At 44.3% G+C, this 20139-nt stretch overlaps 1 protein-coding gene across 1 annotated transcript in view; it reads left to right on the top strand.

The window, feature by feature from the left end:
• Positions 1-2956: 2956 nt before the first annotated feature.
• BMP7 (bone morphogenetic protein 7) overlaps positions 2957-20139 on the top strand; it is a 44000-nt gene continuing 26817 nt past the window's right edge. Inside the window, exon 1 of the mRNA XM_051803440.1 lies at positions 2957-3479. Within this exon, the coding sequence (XP_051659400.1) occupies positions 2972-3479 (508 nt within the window). The 5' untranslated portion in view covers positions 2957-2971. The remainder of the gene's footprint in view (positions 3480-20139) is intronic.

Genomic DNA, 20139 nt, shown 5'->3' with positions numbered 1-20139 from the left:
AAATTCAGTTTCTCATCACACACTGCTAGAGTGATTTTGTTCTGCTGTTTTAAGAATACTTGCAAGCAGTATCCCCATTTCAAACTATCAAACTATCAAGGATTTATTTAATGCAATACCAGTGCAATACAATCAGCAAAAATACTGTATAAAAGAGAAAACTTTCCCAGTTATTCCTATGAAAGCACAGGATACAGTTGCAGCACTGCCCCTCTTTAAAGAGCACATCCTGCATTAAATCAGGATATAGCTAAATGTGGCCAAACCCAGACCACTTAAACAGACGGAACAAGAAAGAAACAGATTCAAACATCACTTTTTCAAGAAATTTGTCAAATCAAGAGGTTTCAAGGTTTACTTTTTATCCTCTGCTGTTTCTTTAATGACACCTACAGCTCCAACAGCAGCTACCTAAAGTGTTAGCAAGTCAGGAGCCAAAGCTCCCATACTGTCTTTTTCTTTTCTTTCTCTCCAAGCATGTTGCCATTCCAAAGCATAACACTGACCTGAAGTTTAGCCAGTTTCTGAAAGGGAGCTACAAGTAATTCAGGTGTAAGTAATTTAGGCAGCAGAGACACCTGCTCTCCACTCCACTGTTCCAGCCTCACAGATCTTTTCATCTCAAAGTCCATGCCAAAGGCAAGGTTCCTTGTCCTACTGCTGCTTGATGAAAGGCCAACACTCACAGTTCTGGAAAAACAGTCTACAAGGAACAAAAAAGGAAGAGAAATCAAGTTGTCTGCAGCTGAAAGGGAGAGCAGAGTGACACCAAATCATCTGTCAGCCCTTCCTACTGCAGCCTGACCCACACACCCTCTCCTTGCCCCCAGCTGTGCATTCCTGTGGCCTCCTTAGTTCCACCACAATATGTAGTCAGTCAGAACAAGGAGCTGATCCAGCAGAAAATTAATTCAGCAAAAACAAATACATAAATGGTTAAAAAATACTTTAAAAACAAAATAAGTTTCCTGACTTGTGTGTATTGGTACCAGCATTGGAGAGAGGTGGGGTTGCACAGCTGAAGGTCCAGGCTAGGGTGGGATGAGAAAAATAAGTTTTTCTCAGGGGGAGCCTGGCTTTAAATCAGCTTAAATTGATCTAGAAACCACACCCTCGGCAAGAAAGAAATTTAGGCAAATACTTGCCTAGTTAAGAGCAGGTTAGTGCTGCTCCTCAGGAAGTACAAAAGATGCTGGAGAGTTTGATCTTAACTGGGCAGCCAAGATGCAGCTGCTCAGGTACTGGTGTTTTCATTAGTGGGGAGCACTGGGACAGCAGCTATAGGGGTGATATTTTGAGCAGCCCCACTGGCACCAGTAAGTTGAGCAAGTGCTCCCATGTTACCTAAGGTGGATATGGCTTCACAACCTCTCTTCCCCCACCATTCTCCCAGAGCTTAAGCCATTCCTAAACATGTGTTAGGATTGAGCCAGGACTTCAATGCTGGTTCCACCACTATTTCAGTAGTGCCATGAGTCATTTTGATGTGATGTCTCAGTTTCCCTGTTATTATGAGGTGCACATGCATGTATACAAACACATGAAATCATTCATCATGTTTCCCATGCAGCTTTTTGACTAGCTATCTGCTGTTCACGCAAGGATTTTAAACATGAAGAGCTAAAAGAAGTGCTGAACACTAGTATCCAGAACAGTTGCAGGATCTGGTGCTGGATACTACTGAATATTGCTCTTCTGAAAATATCCGACAAATAATCTATAAAAAGAAAGCCAAAAAACTGCTGAACTCTTTTATTCCTTGCCCCTCTTCTTTGTCTAAGGAATGAATCTTAATGTCAGCATAAACTTAGTGTGTATGTATATATACATATATTTCTGAAATTACCTCGGGGGGGATTCAGTGACCCAAATAAACTATCCTCCTGCCTTCCCCTTGTTTTCCAAGTAAAATCTGGGAAGCAATAGTCTACATTTGTTATCTGATATTGTTGTTGTTATTATTATTATTTACTGTTGTAGCAGACATGTGGCTGGACTAATCAAGACTGAGGCTCCATTAATGTAGATGTTGCACCCACTGAGTTAAAAAAGCCACTGCTTTAAGAAGGTGACAATCCACCTCAGGACGGTATGCCACAAAGGTGTGTGCCAGGGAGCAGGAGGAAAAAGGGAAGGCAAGAGTGGAGGGTACTCCAGTGTCATAAACCACCCGCATGCACAGGTTGATGGTTCCAATTCATCTCACCCCTCGGATTTCTAACGCTTCTCCATAAACTCTCCCCGCTGCCGGCTGGAAAAAGTGACCCGGGGCTCTGTGCACACAGACATACATACGTGTCTACGTGCGTGAATGTATAATCACCACGTTTTAAATAATTTAGTGCTCTTGGTTTTGTCCCGGACAGTCTCTCATCATCTGTACTTCTTAAAAAAAAAAAAAAAAAAAGAGTAGAAGAGGAAAAAGAATGTGTATGCATGTTTGTGCAGACAGACGATGTACTTGCATCTATAAACTCTGTGGGAGTTTGGGCCCCTTCCTTATGCATAAACCGCCCTCCCTCCTGGGGAGTCTTCTCCTTAATGACGTTCACGCTAATTTAGACGCTCGGGACCGGCTCAGCCTCTCCCGGAGCCCGCAGCCTCCACAAACATCCTGAAAAGCAACCTGAGCAGACGTCCCTCCTCGAGGCAGATCCCGGGATTTTTCTCTCCCGGGCGGTTTAGGAGCTGGCGAGCGCTCGCTCGCGCTCGGGTTTTCCAGCGCCTGCTCCTCCCACCAGAGACACCCTCCCGCCGCTCCCCGCCGGGCCGCGCCGCTCACACGGCTCCGCCGCGCCGTGCGGGACGCGGGCACAGCGCGGCCGCTCCCGCCGCCAGAGAAGAGCTCCCGGGGAAGGGTCCATGGGCCGGGGCCGATAGGAGCCCCCCGCCGCCGCCTCGGGCCATGAGCGGGCAGCGGCGCCTCCGCGGGGGCTGAGCGGGGGCCGTGCCGTGCCGGGCCGTGCCGTGCATGCCGGCGGGGCGCGTCCCGCGGCGGGGCAGCCCCGCGCCCCCCGCGCCGCCCCGCAGCCCCCGCCGAGCCGCGATGCCGGCGGCGGGGCGCGGGCAGCCCAGCCCCTGGCTGCTGGTGCTGGGCGCCGCCGCCCCCGCGCTCTGGCTGCGCTGCGTCCTCGCCGACTTCACGGTGGACAACGAGGTGCACTCCAGCTTCATCCACCGGCGGCTGCGCGGCCCCGAGCGCCGCGAGATGCAGCGGGAGATCCTCTCCATCCTCGGCCTGCCGCACCGCCCGCGGCCCCACCTCCACGGCAAGCACAACTCGGCCCCCATGTTCATGCTGGACCTCTACAATGCCATGTCCGTGGAGGAGGGGGCGGCGGGGGCCGCCGCCGAGGACGGCGAGGGCTTCTCCTACCCCTACAAGCCCATCTTCAGCACCCAGGGGCCGCCCCTGGCCAGCCTGCAGGACAGCAACTTCCTCACCGAGGCTGACATGGTCATGAGCTTCGTCAACTTGGGTGAGTGCCGGGCTCGGCGGAGCCGGGTCCGGGGCAACCGGGCAGGGAACCGCGCCGGGGGGAGGCTGGAGCGGCGCCCTGGCCACCAGCGGGAGGACAAGGGCTGGTGGTGCAGGTGGCCGCGCTTGGGAGCTGTTTCCCAGCGGGTCAGGTGGGTGGCAGCCCACCTGGGCAAAGGACAGGTAGCGGCCCTCGGAAAAGCGCCTCCTTTGCCAGGTAGTGGTTAAATGGCACCAGCGTGGAGAGGGCACTGACTCCCCATCACAGCATTTGGACAGCCACAAGCTTTCTCCATGCTCCACCCTGCGCGCCGACACACTGAGGTCTCCCTTTGATAGTTGCTGCACTTCAGAAATTGGATTTGCAGGTAGGAGTTACACAGGACGATTAGCAGGTCTGTTCCACACCCCACACTGCCAAGGAATACACGAAACCCAGACGGGACCACGGGTCCCGGCACAGCTCCCGGTGCCGGGCTGGCTCTCGTGCTGGATGCAGAGCCACCAGGGCTGCCTGGACGGATAGTTCCCTGCGGCATCCCAGCGCCGCGCTCCCGCGGCCGGAGGGGCTGAGCCGCTCGCACATGTTTTCCTAATGGCTTGGGAGGGATTCCACAGTAAATCCTTATTTACTCCTGCAGCTTTTCCTGTTGACCCCAGTTTATGCCGCTAACTCGCCTCTTTTCACAAGCACATGTGGATGGGTTTATGCAAACGATAGAGAGTTGGCACGCTTTGTATGCGCCTCGCTAGGCCTCTCTAATTGGATGCCACGGCCCAATCTGATTTCCATTTGCTCGCTGCAGATTGCACACCCGTGTGGACTGACTTGGCCGGATTTGAGTAAAACATTGTCAGGGTGCGCGTTCTATTTTAAATATGTAATTATAGACCTGGTTCGCTCTATCCATTTTTAGACCTCATCATGTGCGGCTCTTAAACCACACATGTACAGACTGGGTGCCTGCAAGTTCAAGGCAGAACCTGAATTGTATTTCCAAAACAAGATCCACTCAAACTTTGTCCCAAACAAAGGGAGACACAAAGCACAAAAGGAGACCACCTCTGTCAGGTAACCTGCTAGGGATTACAGACCCCCGTCTCCCATAAATCCATTAACACCTTTATGGATGTCACTGTTCTGGACACTTCCACTGTCTGGAACTTCAGAGGGAACAAAGATTAAATCACCATCTAAATCACCACCTCCGTAATCCCAGCACTTTAACCAACTTGAAAAGATCAGCAGCTGTAAAGGCTCTGTGACACACGTTAATAATTATTAGACACGGTAGCCATCCCGGCACAATTCGTGCATGATAAGGAGACACAGGACGCTGTGGGAGATCTCTAGTTTGCATGAGCTGCACCTCCTTATTAACTGCCATAAGCTTCACAGTGGGAAGCTTGGAATTACATCTGGCCCGGGGGCTGTGCTCTATGAGAGCTGGTGCTTTCCATTTGGAATTACAATGTTTGTCTAATTAGTGCTGGATCCTTAAGCCGATGAGCAATGATACATTTAAAATCAAATATTTGAGCAGTCAAAAGTACCAATGACAGTCAAATATTTGACTTTAGAGATAAGAGAGATCTTGCTAACACTATTCTCTGTGATTCTTGGGTCCTACACCGTGTACAGCCGAGTGCAAGGAGAGTCTCAAACAGAAGACAAAGGATGTTGAAATAACAATAGCAAAATTCACACTTCTCTTTCCATATCGGTAGAGAGGAGAGAACATTTATGAAACATGTAAGTACCTAATGGGAGGGAGTTTAGCCCTGGGGAAGCAGCTCTGCTCCTCAGGTGTAGTTATCTGCTGCATAACCTTCATCAGTGAAACTGCAACGCTCCTGTCCCATGCTTCCAATGTAAGGAAAAGTCTCCCTGTCAGCCCATGGAAGAGGTTCACTCCTAATGTTCAGGTCACTAATTATTTTGAATTCAAAGGAGTGGAATCAATCCATAAACTGTGAAATAAAACTTTACATTTTGGATATGTCTGTGTCTATGTGAGAACTCTATACAGAGCAGGTTTCACCTGTATAAGCCGTAAGAAACCAATAGTCAACATCCCCATGTGATGGGATGGCTACAGAGGATATTTAATTCGTTTCGACCTGCCAGGTTTTATGGTCAGCTTAGAAACCCAAGAGTGTTCTTGATGCAAAATACTAAACGATCATTTTATTTAGATGCTGTCAGCGTGGTCAGTGAGTAGTAAGAGCGCTGGCAAAATCCAACAGTTTTAAGGACAAGTGGAATTACTACCAGCAAGGCACATTTCGGAGGTTTATCTGTGCTGTTTTGTTCCCTTGTCAACAGTGCATGCCAGGACGAGTTTAAAAAGGACATAGATCTATAATAGCTTTCTTCATCCCTGTGCACACCTTTCATCCCATTATAGTCATCGCTCTTTCATCTTTATAGGACAAAGACAGGCCTGTTTATGGACGTTTTAATGAATTAGACCAGCCAGTCGCTCCGTATATAGTCAAACACAACACCTGCTTTGAGACGTACAGTTTTCTATGACATTCAGGGAAAATTAGAACATCTATTGTAGGACTGAATTTTTTTGGAGACTTTCTACAATGATCCCTTTTAAAGCAGAGCTGAATTCCTAAATGCAGACTGTAGTAAACTGTGTCCTACTTTTGTAAGAGATACTCTGTGAGCATTGCGTTTCACAGGTAGGCTTTTATTACTATACTAGAGCCATCACAATGAGGAAGTGTCACAGTATAATAAAGTTTCATTTCAGAATGGAGGAAGTAAAAGTGAGTAAAGAAATAATACTTTTAAATTTCATTCAATAAAACATGTTAATTCCAGGCTTCCAAGTGCTAATTTATAAAAGCACTTTTTTGCCTTATTCATATTCTTCATTTACCCAGTTTTACAATTTCAGAAGGAAAAATATTAAAAAAAAATTACATTGCAAGATTTACTGGGATATATAGTAAAAAAGCCAACAACAAACCCCACACACATTGATTTCTATGGAGATACTGTGTATATTTATTCTAGAGAATTTATACTGGGTATTGGTAGGGAGGAACCAAAATACAGGTGCTCCGTTTCAGGGAGCTTTTTACTAAGCATGTAATGTTACTGTAAAATCTTGACAATTAATTAGATTTAGATTTATAACCAGTTAATTCACAGGCTACATTTTGTCTTAGCTTACACCTGTGGTAAGATGGATGGGGAATGGATTTTTGTCAAGAATGAAATTACATGTAAATTAAAAGAGAATTTAGCCACAGTGGTCTGACTAAGTTAGTTAATTACTGGCTAATTTTGTAAAATTTATTACTGTAATTTCAGTATTTAGAATTTCGTTTCTGTCCAAGTACAGTTTACAAACTGAACCATTTTAGGAACTGAAAAAATGCAAAGCATTTTTTGCACAAGTTTAATTTCAAGTTTATAAACAGCAACTAAGGAGTAAACATCCTCTAGATGACTTAGACCTTCTCTTCTAAAAATAATTGAGTTGTCCTTATGCCGGTAATCTTGCCTTGGTAAACAGAGTTGCTTAGAATATTTTTAAAAGAGTCGGCACAAGTGATATGCAATTTGTTAATTTGTCTCGTGGTTGATTATAAAATGAACAACATTGTTTAATCCTGGCAAAAAAGAAGTGGGGGGGGAATTAGTCATTCTTGGAAGGAGCACTTGAAAGTGGCTTTTGTTAATATAAATCAAGAAGCTGAAGAGCCCCCAAGTTTCCTTTTATTTCATACCATCTGGCTATCCTTTTTGTTGACAAGTGTTTGGCATAGAGAACCATCTCTTTGCCCTTTAATAACAGGCTTTAACACTGTAGGGTATTAGAAAAAGATTCTATAACAGTTAAAAAATTTCCTTCGGGGAATACTTTATAAAGTGAGCACGGGCTGCAGGCATTTGCAGCTGTAACCTGGCTTGTGTTAAAATTTGGAAGGGGCTGCCTTGCATTCCAGCTCACTACAGGCCTTCATTGGTGTACAGCCAAAGGTTAATATAGATGTCACACAGTTTTTCTTTGGAGAGCCTCAGATATAAGAGTATGCGTACAGCTGTGTTTTTAGTAACCCTTTCATAATCACTTCTTTTAAACCTCATTTTCCTGCTTATATAAATCAAAGATTTTCAAGGATATTTGACCTGGATTTGAACTTATTTGATCTTCACATATTTCCCACTTGAAACAAAGCAGATTAAAAGTTAGCCCTGGATGCCTGGTCCCGATCACATGGCTTGTCCATACATTAGTCCCAAGCCCTTGGTGTTTTTTTTTTTCCTCCTCCACCTAATGCTGCTAGAAGCTCTGAAGCCTGAACAGGTACATCCCATAATTGTTTTGGGCAGTGTGGATATGTGCAACACTTGGTGGCAGAACATTAGCTAAGGAAGGCAGAAAGCTTACAGCAAAGTGAAGGTATGCAGGACACTGATGTGCAGCAGGTATTCTTTGAATGTACAGGCATGTTCTAGAGAGAATTCAATTAATTTCTAGTGGCAGAACAGAACAGGAACTATTTACCTCTGCTGTGCTGGTGCACTGGTAGCAGAGAAAGGAGCAGCTGAGGACAGATGTCCTTATGCAAGAAAAAAGGACGTGGAAGTTGTCACCGCCCCCCACCCCGCTCGCACACAGTGGATTTGTCCCAGAGCAGGATCTTTCCTCCTTTCCCACCCAGGCTGTTCTGGGGGGGGGGGTGAAGCCCCCTCTGTGAGCTATAGTTTAAAAGCCAAAACACAGCGGCTTGTAAAGTGCTTTTGAAGGAGACAAGCCTTGATGGCCAGGTCTTGTGATGCTGGTAAAGGGAGCTGGGCACCAGTGGAGCGTGCGGGACCTGCTCCCACCTGCACGCTCGTGCCCCCGGTTGTGCTCTGTGTGTGCTCTGTGTGTGTGCTGTGTGTGTGTTGTGGGTGTTTGTGGTGTGTGTTGTGGGTTTTGTGTCTGTGTGTTGTGGGGGGGGGTTGTGGTGTGTGTGTGTGTGCTGTGTGTGTGTGTTGTGGGGCGTGTGTGTGTTATGTGTATGTGGGGGGGTGTTTGGGGGGTGTGTGTGTGTGTTGTGTGTGGTTGTGTGTGTGCTGTGTGTGTTGTGTTGTGTGGGATGTGTGCGTGGTGGGGGTGTTGAGTGTGTGTGTGTATGTGTGTTATGTGTATGTGGGGGGGTGTTTGGTGTGTGTGTGTGTGTTATGAGTGTGTGTGTGGTGTGTGTATATGTGTTATATGTGTGTATGTGTGTTGTGTGTGTGGGGGGGGAGGTGTGTGTGTGTGTATGTGTGCTGTGTGTGAGAGGGGTGTGTGTGTGGTGTGTGTATATGGGTTATGTGTGTGCATGTGTGTTGTGTGTGTGAGGGGTGTGTGTGTGTGGTGTGTGTATATGTGTTGTGTGTGTGTCCCTGCAAAGGGGGTTTAATGGCCTCTGGGCAGGCAGCACGAAACCAGGCTCTACGTTCTCTTCTGGAAATAAGCCCGACACACATTTTCGGGTCGTGGGGGGAGAGATGTGTGAGAGAAGGTTACACAAGTGGTTGGAAACATTAATTAAAAAAAAGATTATAACTATTAAAGCCCGGTCAGAGCTGTTGACAGGCTCCTTTTAAATAGGACACTGCGATGTTTTAGTTTAATACATTCTGGCAGTGTCACCGGGGTTAAGGCTAATACTGGGATGTGTGGATTCTGTCATGTTATTGTCAGGAGGAATGCAGGGATTAGGTTTAAAAGTGGCGGTGGGTGAGTGGTGCAGCTGTGTACACTTATTATAAAAGATTTAAGTCCCACTGGTAAAATCAATATATTAAATTGCAAGAGCCCCTGTTTTTAATTAGTTTAAATCAAATATACTGTTAGTGCCATTATGGCTGCTATCCCTTGAATCAAGTGAGGAAATGCTAATATTTATATGGAAACTGTTAATTTGTGGTTAAAATGATAACACATTTAGTTTTATACTTCTAAATTGTTCTAACTGGATGAATACCAGTGAGAAGTTGCAATGGTGGATGAAGTCATCTGAGCAAGAACACAAGTAAGCAAATTTTGATAATATGCCAGATAAACAGACTACCTGTTGATATATAGCATTAAGAGACCATGGTATTTTAAGCCCTTTCCAATTTTCCTCTCTGGGGCCTGCATCAAAGTACTTATGTGAATTAACCACCCATATATAAAAATGCATATATTATTGTATATAAATAAACTATGCTATTATATATATTTCTTCTCTAAATGGAAGGAACTTATAAAGAAATGAGAGAGCTGTTTAAATTAGTTTCAGGTTGAATATTTTCCTTCTGCAACTGTTTGAAGTAAATGGGACTGCTCACGAGGACTAATCATGGATAAAGTTCTGCACACGCTTATGTTTGGAAAAATGGAAACCCAAGAGAAAATTCTTGGCTAGGTCTTCATTGGTGTAAATTGTCAAATTTCTACTGGAGCTGGCCCTGTGGTCTCATTTATACAACTCTACGTCCAAAGTAATTCCCATAAACTCCCTCTTGATTTACACTAGCACCACTGAGAGCAGAATTGGGCCAAAGAAATGCCCCTGTGTTGAAATAATGAGCATGCAGTAGTTTCTGCTAGAGCTTCACACAGTCTTCTCTCCTAATCTTGAAATTGTTTCTGAGGGAAGTTTCCTTTGCTGCAAATAATCAAAACATGAACTAGCTCCTATTAGTCACTGCTTATCATTATTAGCCCGATCCATGTTGTTGAACTACAGCTGAATTCCCATCTTTGCAACAAACAGAATTTAACAAATAATGTTTGACAAAAATGTGAAACTGATATTTCTTAATACAAGACATATTTCATATGGAGAAACTTCAGTGCTGAAAGATTCCTGGTATCAAAATATCTGAATCATAGTACAAATAAACAGCGCCTTGTAAAGACTGCAGGGCCGAATTCCGTGCTGGAGTAAGTCCACTGAAGCCAGTGGAATTGTGCCAGCAGATAAACTGCCATCTAGATTTTCTCGGTGTTGAAGATTTTGTCAGTAAAAATCTTTGCTACGAAAAAGGTTGCAGGTGGCAAAGTTTGAACTGATTCTAATTCAAACAGTCCTTCTGGAAATCCTTATTTTGCTGATAAAAGCTACAAAGATTCCCGAGGCCCCCCCCTCTATTTGGGTATGTGTTCTACAATTCCATTATTTATACATAAATACACCTGATTTACAGCAGGTAAAATAAAAGCCACCTTGGGTGTAATCCCTACAACACTGTGCTTTACCCATTTTTTTTAAACATTTGTATCATCTACCTCTCAGAGTCAGTGAAAATCCTTTAGTGATCCAGGCTGAGTGGATTGAATTAATGGCAACTTTGAGACTACAAGTTTTAGTGTAATTGCTTTATTGTCTTGGAACCAAGATGCTTACAATCCAGTTCCTGTGCAAACATGTTTAACGTGTGTTAATGTGTTTCAAAACCAGACCCTCTCCGCAAAATTCTGCTTTTCATTAATTGACATCAGTAGCATGGTACAGTATTTCAAAGCACTGGCCAAATATAAACTGTGTTTCTAATTTCCTTACTTTCCTGTGTTTGGAATGCCAATGTTAATTTGTTCCCATGGAAGAGTGAGAGCTGCCAACCACAGTTTTATGTAAATGGCTTTACAGTGCAGGGCTGCCAACATTAAACGATACTTAGGAATTTTCATGACATTTTGTATTTAATGCTTGTGTGTGTGTGAGAGAGAGAGAAATAGAGGGAGATGTATGGGATGTTGAACAGCACAAGCACTGATGATCAAGACAAACGTTTGAAGAAGTGTATCCTTTGAGTAACTATTACTTAATGTTTCTTCTCATTTAACATTTTTTAATAATCTATCAGATATTACATAGCATATTCCCTGTGCCTAGAAAAAAGCTGTTTTGCAGGGAACTTTGTTGCTAACTATCCAAACAATTCCCCCCACCTAATAATTTTAGTTATTTATTAATAGATGAGCAGATGGACTTTAGTTTGTGTTGTTCCTCTGATCATTCTGAACTAGACTGTAAGAATGTGATATTACTCAGCATGAGAAAATGTAACAGCAAAAAAAGCTGCCACAACTAAGGAACAGGGGAATTAACTGATTTTGATTAAACTGCCAACAGATAATTTTTCTTTAGAAGAAAGGAGTAGCTAGATAAAATCATTTGCTTTCTTAAAGAAAATCAAGCATAATAGTTTCTTTAGTGGTATGTCTGCCTTTGTACATGAAACAAACGTGAAGTTCCCTTTAAACAAGTTTATTTTAAACTGATGTTGGTAAAAACAAGGTCTGTTTATGTATTTCTCCTTTTATTCCTGGAAGATGTTCAAAATACAAATTGTTCATGTTTCAGTAGATTCCTCTTAATGAGTGCTATGGTTTATCTCTCCATTTCCCTGGTTTATTGGAACAGGTGCAGTGTCTGCCATCTGTGCCAGCCCTGTGCTATACCAACAAACAAAGTGTTGTTTTGGTTCACTGGATTTAAAAGTCTCCTGAGAGTAAAGAAATGAAAGAGAAAGAATTTAGAAAGTGCCTAGTGAGGGAAAGGCACTTCAAGTAATGTGCTTTGTCACTCAAGTCTTCCCGTAAATTACCTTAAGCTATTTCTAAACTGTTTGAAAAATTTTATCCGTCGAGGATTAAGTTTCTGTTGCATCTTGGAGGTCCCACACTATTCTTTATCATCTTTATCCTACTGCAGTAGCTTCCAAGTTAGAGTCTTCTGTTATCAGGTTGAATTAAATTTTACAGGAGTAAAAACTCTTTTTTTTCCTTTTCCTAAAGTGGAAGAAGCACGAATTTTCATTTTTTCAGTGTTTCTGCTTCCACCTCATTTGAGGGATCCTGCAAATAGCCATCCAAGTTTAAACAAGATTATGTTGTAATTAGACAGACAAACTCATAATTATTTAAGGGCTAAACCAACAACAACAACCCTTTCAGGTTCATTTTGACAGTGTTTATCCAGTGTATCTGGAAAGGCTTACAATTAAAGTGCCTGAAGGGTGGGGATGAGATTTTTCAGCATGCAGTCAGTGCTATCGGGTCCACCTGGCCTGGGAAACTATGCAGGCTTTGTAGCAGAGAAAATCCTTTAACTTAGATCTTCATGGCACGCTCTTAAAAGCTGCCTTCCTTTAAAAATAAAAAAAAAAAAACCAAGGAAAAGGAGGGGAGAGGGAAGGCGCTGCTTCCCTCTAAGCAATAATTAAAACGACCAAGTGCCCCTCAGGCTCTGTGTGATGAGGGAGCCCCATCGCTCTGATAATCTCCCGGCGCATCGTTTTTCAAGGTTTTCCCTGTTGTACACAACTGCCTTTGGAATGAGCACAAAGTTTCCCCTCGTCAGGCTGCAGCCTCCCAGCGTGGTGCTGGGCTGAATCACACCTCCACGGACCCCACTGATGTCACCAGGCAATATCCTCAGCTGGAGCAGCCTGGCCCTGGGCCACCCCGGCGGTGAAGTCACCACCCCTGACACCATCCGAGGAGCTGGCACAGTGTCCTGTGCCCAGTCTGGGGGGCTGTAAATCAGGGTGAGATCTGACTCTCTTACTGGAGCCACTGGGCCAAACTCTGCCTTCAGCCACCACGTTTCCCTGGCGTTGGTTGTCAGGGCCGTCTCGTTTTTACCAATTGTTCTTCCCACAGCACAGTGGCAGTAAAACTTTTTAAAAGAGATCAGAAAGAACTCTGGGAGAACTACTAAAAAATGCTCATAAAATAATACAGCGTCAGTAGTTGGGAGTTATAATTCCGATGGAGAGACAAGTTTCTTCCTGAGGATTGGGAATAGGGCTGGTCATATTTCCCTCCCTGTCTACCTGGAACACCCATTGACTTTAATGAGTCTTTTGGCACCCCAAGGGAAAGCAAGTTCTGGTCTACCATTGAAATGGAAGATTAAAAATTACTGTAATTTAGCAATTCCAAATTCTAGTGCTTACAGTTGAGTAGTGTTCAAATTGTTGTGTATCAATATTTCAACAATTTACTTTCATCAGCCAAATATCTATAATGCCATCAGTGATAACCAGTCATCACTAACAGGAATCATTTCCCAATTGTATTTGTTCTGCTCACATGCTTGATGCTAGCTGCTCCTCCCCTGGTTCTCAAGGTTAAAACTTATTGCTTCCATCACTAAAAATATTCTGAACAATTTAATCTTGCTACTTTTATTTGTTTATTACTCTGCAGTCGTTATAATCCCACAGGGACTTTTTAGATGTTAATAAAGAGTACTGCACATCACTTTTCCTGGAGCTTGTGTGGCACTATAAACATCATGCTGAGTTTAAGTTCCCCTTTCTGACCATATCCTTAAAAAAATCCAGCATTTGTTAAGAGAAAGGAGGGGATTTTTTTCCTTTCTTTTTAACAAAAAGAAATAAAAGGGAGAAAAAAAAAGAAGTAACTTTAGCCTCACAATCTGCTAGCTACATAAAGCAGTAAATGTTCAGCTGAGGCAGGGAAAAACCAGAACTGCTAGAGACTGGTTGTTTCCTTTTGGAGGAAACAATAAATGTGCCCACTTGTATTTTAACAGCATTACTACTGGGCCCCCTAATTACACAAATATACTTGTAATAAACTGCAGAAAAGAAGAACTGAAAAAGAATCATTCAGCACAGATCTTTCTCCTCAGGTCAAAGAGAAGCTCTTGGGTAACCAATCTAAAATCCTGGCCCAAATCAGAAGATGAAGATATTTCAGCACTATGTGATGAATCATTTGTCTCCTGAGACAGGTGAAAAGGAGAAGCAAATCAGACATGCAGTGTAAAACTTCTCTCACTGGTGTGGACAAACTTTGACCTCTGAATACAACAGTTCCTGCAATCCATGGCATGCATTATAATCAAATTACCAGAATATTAGAGTCCATATCCACGGAAATCTCTGACTGTTACACTACATTAAAACCTAACACAGGGAATACAGAAATACACGAAAGAATCCAGAAAGACGCAGAAACGCATTCGAGCAAATCCCAAATATTTTTTTAGAAAACAGTAACTGTCATTTTGCTCATTAGTCCACAACTGTGAGATGGGAGCTGTTTCACTGAAAATATACAGAGTAGGGGGAAAATCTAAGTCAGTGTGTCTAATACACTGAAAGTCTTTCCTGCCTGTGTTGGCAGTTGTAGTCCAACAAACGAGTAGTGACTGGTAGGCAAGGGACCGAGCTGGAGAAGGATGATCTGTGCTCCTGCTCCTTCAGAGACGCTTTCATAAACCCCATACACTCATTTCTGTGCTATTTTTACCAGTTGCACGCAACAGGACATGAACTGCGTTCCCTTCATTCATACCAAACCCATGCGAGGACACGAGGGCGTTATTACAACAGCTGATCTTTTACCCCAGAACTGCAGTTGCAAAATTGCTTTTGAAGATACACAAAAACCCAAAACAAAACAGAAAATGCTGTTGTTAGGGGCTGACTCAGGAGGCTGGGATGGCCCAGCCCTAGTGAGAGGCTCAGTGTCAGGAATCCAGCCCTGATCCACAGTGTGGTATGCAGGGCTAGGTGCTGCTGATGTCACTGATGGGCTTATCTCGTACCAAAAAAAAAAAAATTCCTCTTGTATAATAGGGATCGTGGGTGGCAATTAAACCAAAAATAAATCTTTGCCTCACCATCAGATGCCGTTTTGCCTCAGGCATTGGCCACCAACGTTTACAGTGCAAAGGGGACAGACACGTGCACACGCTCTGTACACGTATATGTTTGCCTTCCTGAGGACATCTCTGAAATAATAGTTTAAACCTGCCATCACTGTAAGACACTGGTGTTTTACATCTGCCAACGGAAATATATGTGGATGTCATCAACTCCCAGATCTTTACTATTCATAGTTCTCAGGCCTGTACAGAGTTATTAAAAGAATAAACAGCCTCCTGCCTGTTTCTCAGTGAAACTAAATGTGTAGCACAGCAAACATTCCTAGAAAGCAAAACCATCTCACACATAAGCTACGAGTCCCATCGCAGGCAAAAGGACAGTGGGAGATGTGCAGGGAGGTCCCAGCAGGGAGGATCATTCCAGGCAGTGACCTCCTCTCCTGTGTCCCAAACTCAGTGCCCCACCTGAGCTCGGCTGTCTTGGCAGCACAGAGGAAACATGATGATCTCAGAGAAAAATGTGAACTAGGTCATGAAGTCACACTTGCACAAGCGAGGGCACTCTGCAGTATCTTTTTAAGCAGTAACTGAAGTATGTAATGATTATTCTCCAAAATGTTTCCTCCCATCCCTCCAAATATTGTGTTTCTGTTGAATAATCCTGGTTTATAAACAGTGTTAATATCACTGGACCTCCCACAGAGAGAACACCTGAGAAATGTGCAATAGCTGTAACAGCCCGGGTGCAGGGCAAGCGCTGCTCCAGCAGGGATTTCCCCTCTGGGGCAGCCAGACCTTTCCCCTGAATAGTTTGTTGCCCCCTAATCTCCCAGCACTTGCCTGGCCGAGAGCTGCAGATGTTTGTTAGTGCATAGGAAGCTCGAAAAGCCTGGCTGATCATGGTCTTAGGGCACAGCTCAGTGTATACATTCCAAGTTGAAATAGTGCTGATTACAATCAAAGGCTGAGATTCTTATCTGATGGCTTCGTGCCTGATATCGACTGGTTATTTTGTAATATCCCACAAGCTGCTTTCTCAACAAATCCAGAATCTGGGATTTCAGCTGAGAAATCCAGCAAGTCGTATGGGTTCAAACCTGGGAAACTGGTTCTTGAATTATTTTCCTTTTATCACAGCAAGCCACAAGAAAGGCTGGATTCCCTGTGACTCCTGCCGTGTTCCTCCCAGGGAGCCTGTGCAGGTGTAGACCCACACTCTGCAGTATTTGGGGGGATGCTGGTATTGTTGTGGCAATCCACTATTAAAGGAGGATTAATTAGATTTAGGCTATTTATTTGGGCAGCTGTTCAGTAGATGAAAGGAAGCCTGATGCAATTGAAATGAATAAACCTTAAGAGGCCAATGTCCAGTCACTTCTCACTCGTGTCCCTTAGTACAGTCAGTGCAGAAATGGGCACATTCCTTTGGCAAAAATGAGGCATTTGAAGATTCCATCAGCTGAACTTTCTCTTTCAAGTGTTGCCAGTAGATGCACAATATATACATGTGCTTTTAAAAGACTTTTATTTTGAACTCAAGATGTGAATCTATGGTATTAAGGAAAGCAGAACAATCCTTTATTTTGCTGCACCTGCACCTTAATGCCTAATGAGTTTAGTCTGATGGAATCCAGACCTCAGGAAGGATTATAAATTCTCATTTGATTTCATTTACTTCTAAAATACCTTAAACCAGCTGTACCAGTCCAGAATTCAGTCCTTCTTTCTCTATCAGTTTTGCAAGTGTTGTTGAATCTTTTGCTGTACTAAGTAACTTTATGCTATATAATGATACAGCATTAGTAATAAGAAACAGAGGGCAGCTTGAAAAAAATCATGTAGTGGAAGATAATTAGCATCTTATAAGCTTGGAAAGCATCAGATTATGAGCACAACTTTCCTAAAGTTCTTTTTGCCCTAGAAAAACAAGATTTGGAAAAGCTGAAAGTAGGTTGGTAGGCAATATCCTCTGTGACCTGGCAGTGGGAGGCAGAGGAGCCCGGCCATGTGGGTGAACTCACTCTCCAGGCACCACTGGTACATTTACCCATTTCTGTCTGTTTTGTATAAACACATCAGAGACACTCAGGCAGTGACCTCCCCGGGATTACTGACTCAGGCTGTTTGTTATGAATAGTATCTAATTTATCAAATACATTTGAAGACTTCTTACTTTTCCCCAGTGCAGTTACAGGAACGCAAGAGCATAATTTGATGCTGTTGCATCTCTGCATGGGAGAGTTACTGTGTGATGATTTGTTTTTAATTTGCATGTCCCCTGCACGTGCCTCTTGCAGATCAAGGTGCCTGTGCTGCAGGCTCCCAGCTTCCTGCAGAGATGTTTAGTCCTTCCCTTGGGCAGACACTGGGCAGGGAAGCCCTCCAGGGATGAGCTCCCTTCCAGACTGCCACTCACTGGGGGCTGTCTTCCTTTACCTGAGCTTAGGTTAGAGCTGGCTAAAAACACTTCAGGGAAACTTTCTTGCCTTCTCCCTGCTCTGAAATTTGGTCCAAAGTGAAGAACTGTTTCACACTTGGAGGCTTTCAAGAGTGACCCAAATCTTCTTATTCAAAAATTTGCATTTCATGCCAAATAACCCATTTTAGGTTTCCCTTGTAGCAGTCTCTCACTCTGCCTCTTATCTCCCCTGGCTGAATACACTTTGTTTCTGACCAGATTTGTTCAGCTGCTTGTCTCTCCTTGCTTGGGCCTGGGAATGTGTTTCCATTTGCTGAACACTGTGTGTACAAGCAGACAGGCAGGCTGCTGTTTTTTGCATCAGTGATTTTTTGAGAGGCCTCCAGCCTCAGAGCAGGTTGCAGGAAGCACCTTGGGCCCCATTTGTCTGCTGGTTGGACTAGGGGATTATTTTTCTCAGTGAACCATATTGTCACTAACTTTTCTCCCTCTTTGTGCTCTCCAGCCTCCTCACCCTTGAGACACCTACCACCCTGCTTTCTCCTCTAGACCAGTACTGCCCTTCTCTGTGCAGTGGATGCCATCTCAGTCTCCACTGTCCTGATCCTCATCGTGATTCCTCCCCCTCCTCCCCAGGCTGCCACTATCTCCCTGACCCTTGGATGCACTGGCTAAATGTGTGACTTGGAGTTCACACCTAATGCTGGCACAGCTTCCCTGGGAAACTGGGCTCACCAGACACAACTCCCTGATTTCATAGCACCAGGAAAGCAGCCTTGCTGCTCCCTGCATTACAAAAAGAGAGCAAGCAGTGTAATGTAGGAGTCATCTCTGTTCAAATGAAAAAAAGAAAAATGTATTCCTGCATCTTTACATGCCTCCCACAGCTGCATCCAGAGGATTCAGTGTTGAGGGGATGTATTAGACAGCACCATGTCTCTGCTCTCAGGCTGTGTTATTCCACACTGTGCAATACAGTACAGACAGAGAAAAGAAAGCAGGAGCAATGATGAGCTTTTGCCTGTCATTTTGCTCACTGCACAGTTTGGCTACAGGGACATTACTAGAGGGGGTGTAGAGAAGAGCTGAGGTTGCCCTTGATGGGCAGGAGACGCACAGCAGTCCTGATCTGTCCATGCAGTCTGTCGAGGGTAAATGCCAGCACTCTCCCAGTGCCAGCACAAGAGCTTGAGACATTTGTGGTGGCCACAATGCTGGCCAGTTGGGAGGACACAGTAGGAGACACATTTTGCAGCATCACCACAGTCCCCAGCTTGCCTCTAGGTCCCTCTGGAAAAATGCCACCCCCAAGGTGCTGGGAATGGGAGAGCTGCTGGGGCAAATCCCCAAGTCAGTACTGTCCTTCCCCATGAAAGGAGGAAGAGAAACAAGATTTGAGATGCTGGTGTGGGAGGCCCTGCAGGACATTTTCTTACAGTGGATTCCTGGAAGATGAAGGTAGAAATACAGGGAGTCTGTCGAAAGGAACAACTTCATGAACTCCCATTTATTTCTTTCCCCTGTCACCCGCCCATATTCTCCATCCCCTCACACCCCCCAAATCCCACAGCAATCCTCAGTGCATTACAACAGCTGAAGATGGATTGCAGCTCCATATGCTGCTGTGTTTCAAGTGATGAGTCTGTGAATAAGGTATTCTGAAGAAACACAACTCTTTCCTGCTTATTTAACTTTGCTTTCCCCAGATACACATACAGACACAGCAAACAGCATCAGGATTCGCACCACGATCAGTCTGTTTACTATTAGGAGACTTTCGTGTTCACAGAGCAGTCCCACGTGTAAATTTTTCACAATACCTTTCATCTAGTCTGGCTCTGCTTTCAGCAGAGAAACCACAGAGTAAACGGGTACCAATCAGGGCACACTCAGAAAAGAAAATAGATTACCTGTGCATAGCCTGCCCAGATATTTTTTAAAGAACATCCGTTCTTTAAGAAGAAATAGTTTTACCATCCAGCATTGCCCTAAAGTGTCTGCAGAGAAATCCCAGCAGGGAATGTCTCCAAATGCAGAAGGCAGCATGCATGCTTCTCTCTGTCCCTTTTCCTCCCAGTGAGTATATTTCCCCTTTACCGTCGACCACACTAAGGAATTTTAACTTAAAAGGCTCCTGGTTGACACATGGGGCGAGAGGATGTGGTGATTCCAGCATCCTTTCATCCCCACTCCGTGTTCATGGCTCCCAGGGAAGCAGGTGGCTCCACATCGTGCTCCAGAGCCCTGCCTGATGTGGGTACGACACTAACCCCAACACTGGGAGAACATCAGGAAGGGAGAAACACCAATTTCTGCCCTGAGCAGTCCTTGCTAGCTGAAGTTTGACTTAGTCAGGAAGAACTTGCTGCTGCTTCGGAGATAATTAAACCCATCTTCCCTCGCCCTGCTGTTTGTACACGCACAATGATACCATTGTTCAGAGTCATGCAACACATATGCTGACATTAAAGTGTTTAATCTTGTAGTACAGTATTCCATTATTTTTTGGACATCTGTACATGATAGAAAGGGTACGTATTAAGGGATTTGTTGACAAAGAAATGGCTAATGCTGATACATGTGTGGACTGAAAGGATCTTTCCAAGTT

This window comes from Manacus candei, unplaced genomic scaffold, assembly GCF_025592945.1.
Source record: "Manacus candei isolate 608988 ecotype Guabito, Panama unplaced genomic scaffold, ASM2559294v1 h1tg000057l, whole genome shotgun sequence".
Classification (NCBI taxonomy): Eukaryota; Metazoa; Chordata; class Aves; order Passeriformes; family Pipridae; genus Manacus; species Manacus candei.
Note: the sequence above shows the minus strand (reverse complement) of the source record. Positions and strands in the feature narration are given on the sequence as shown.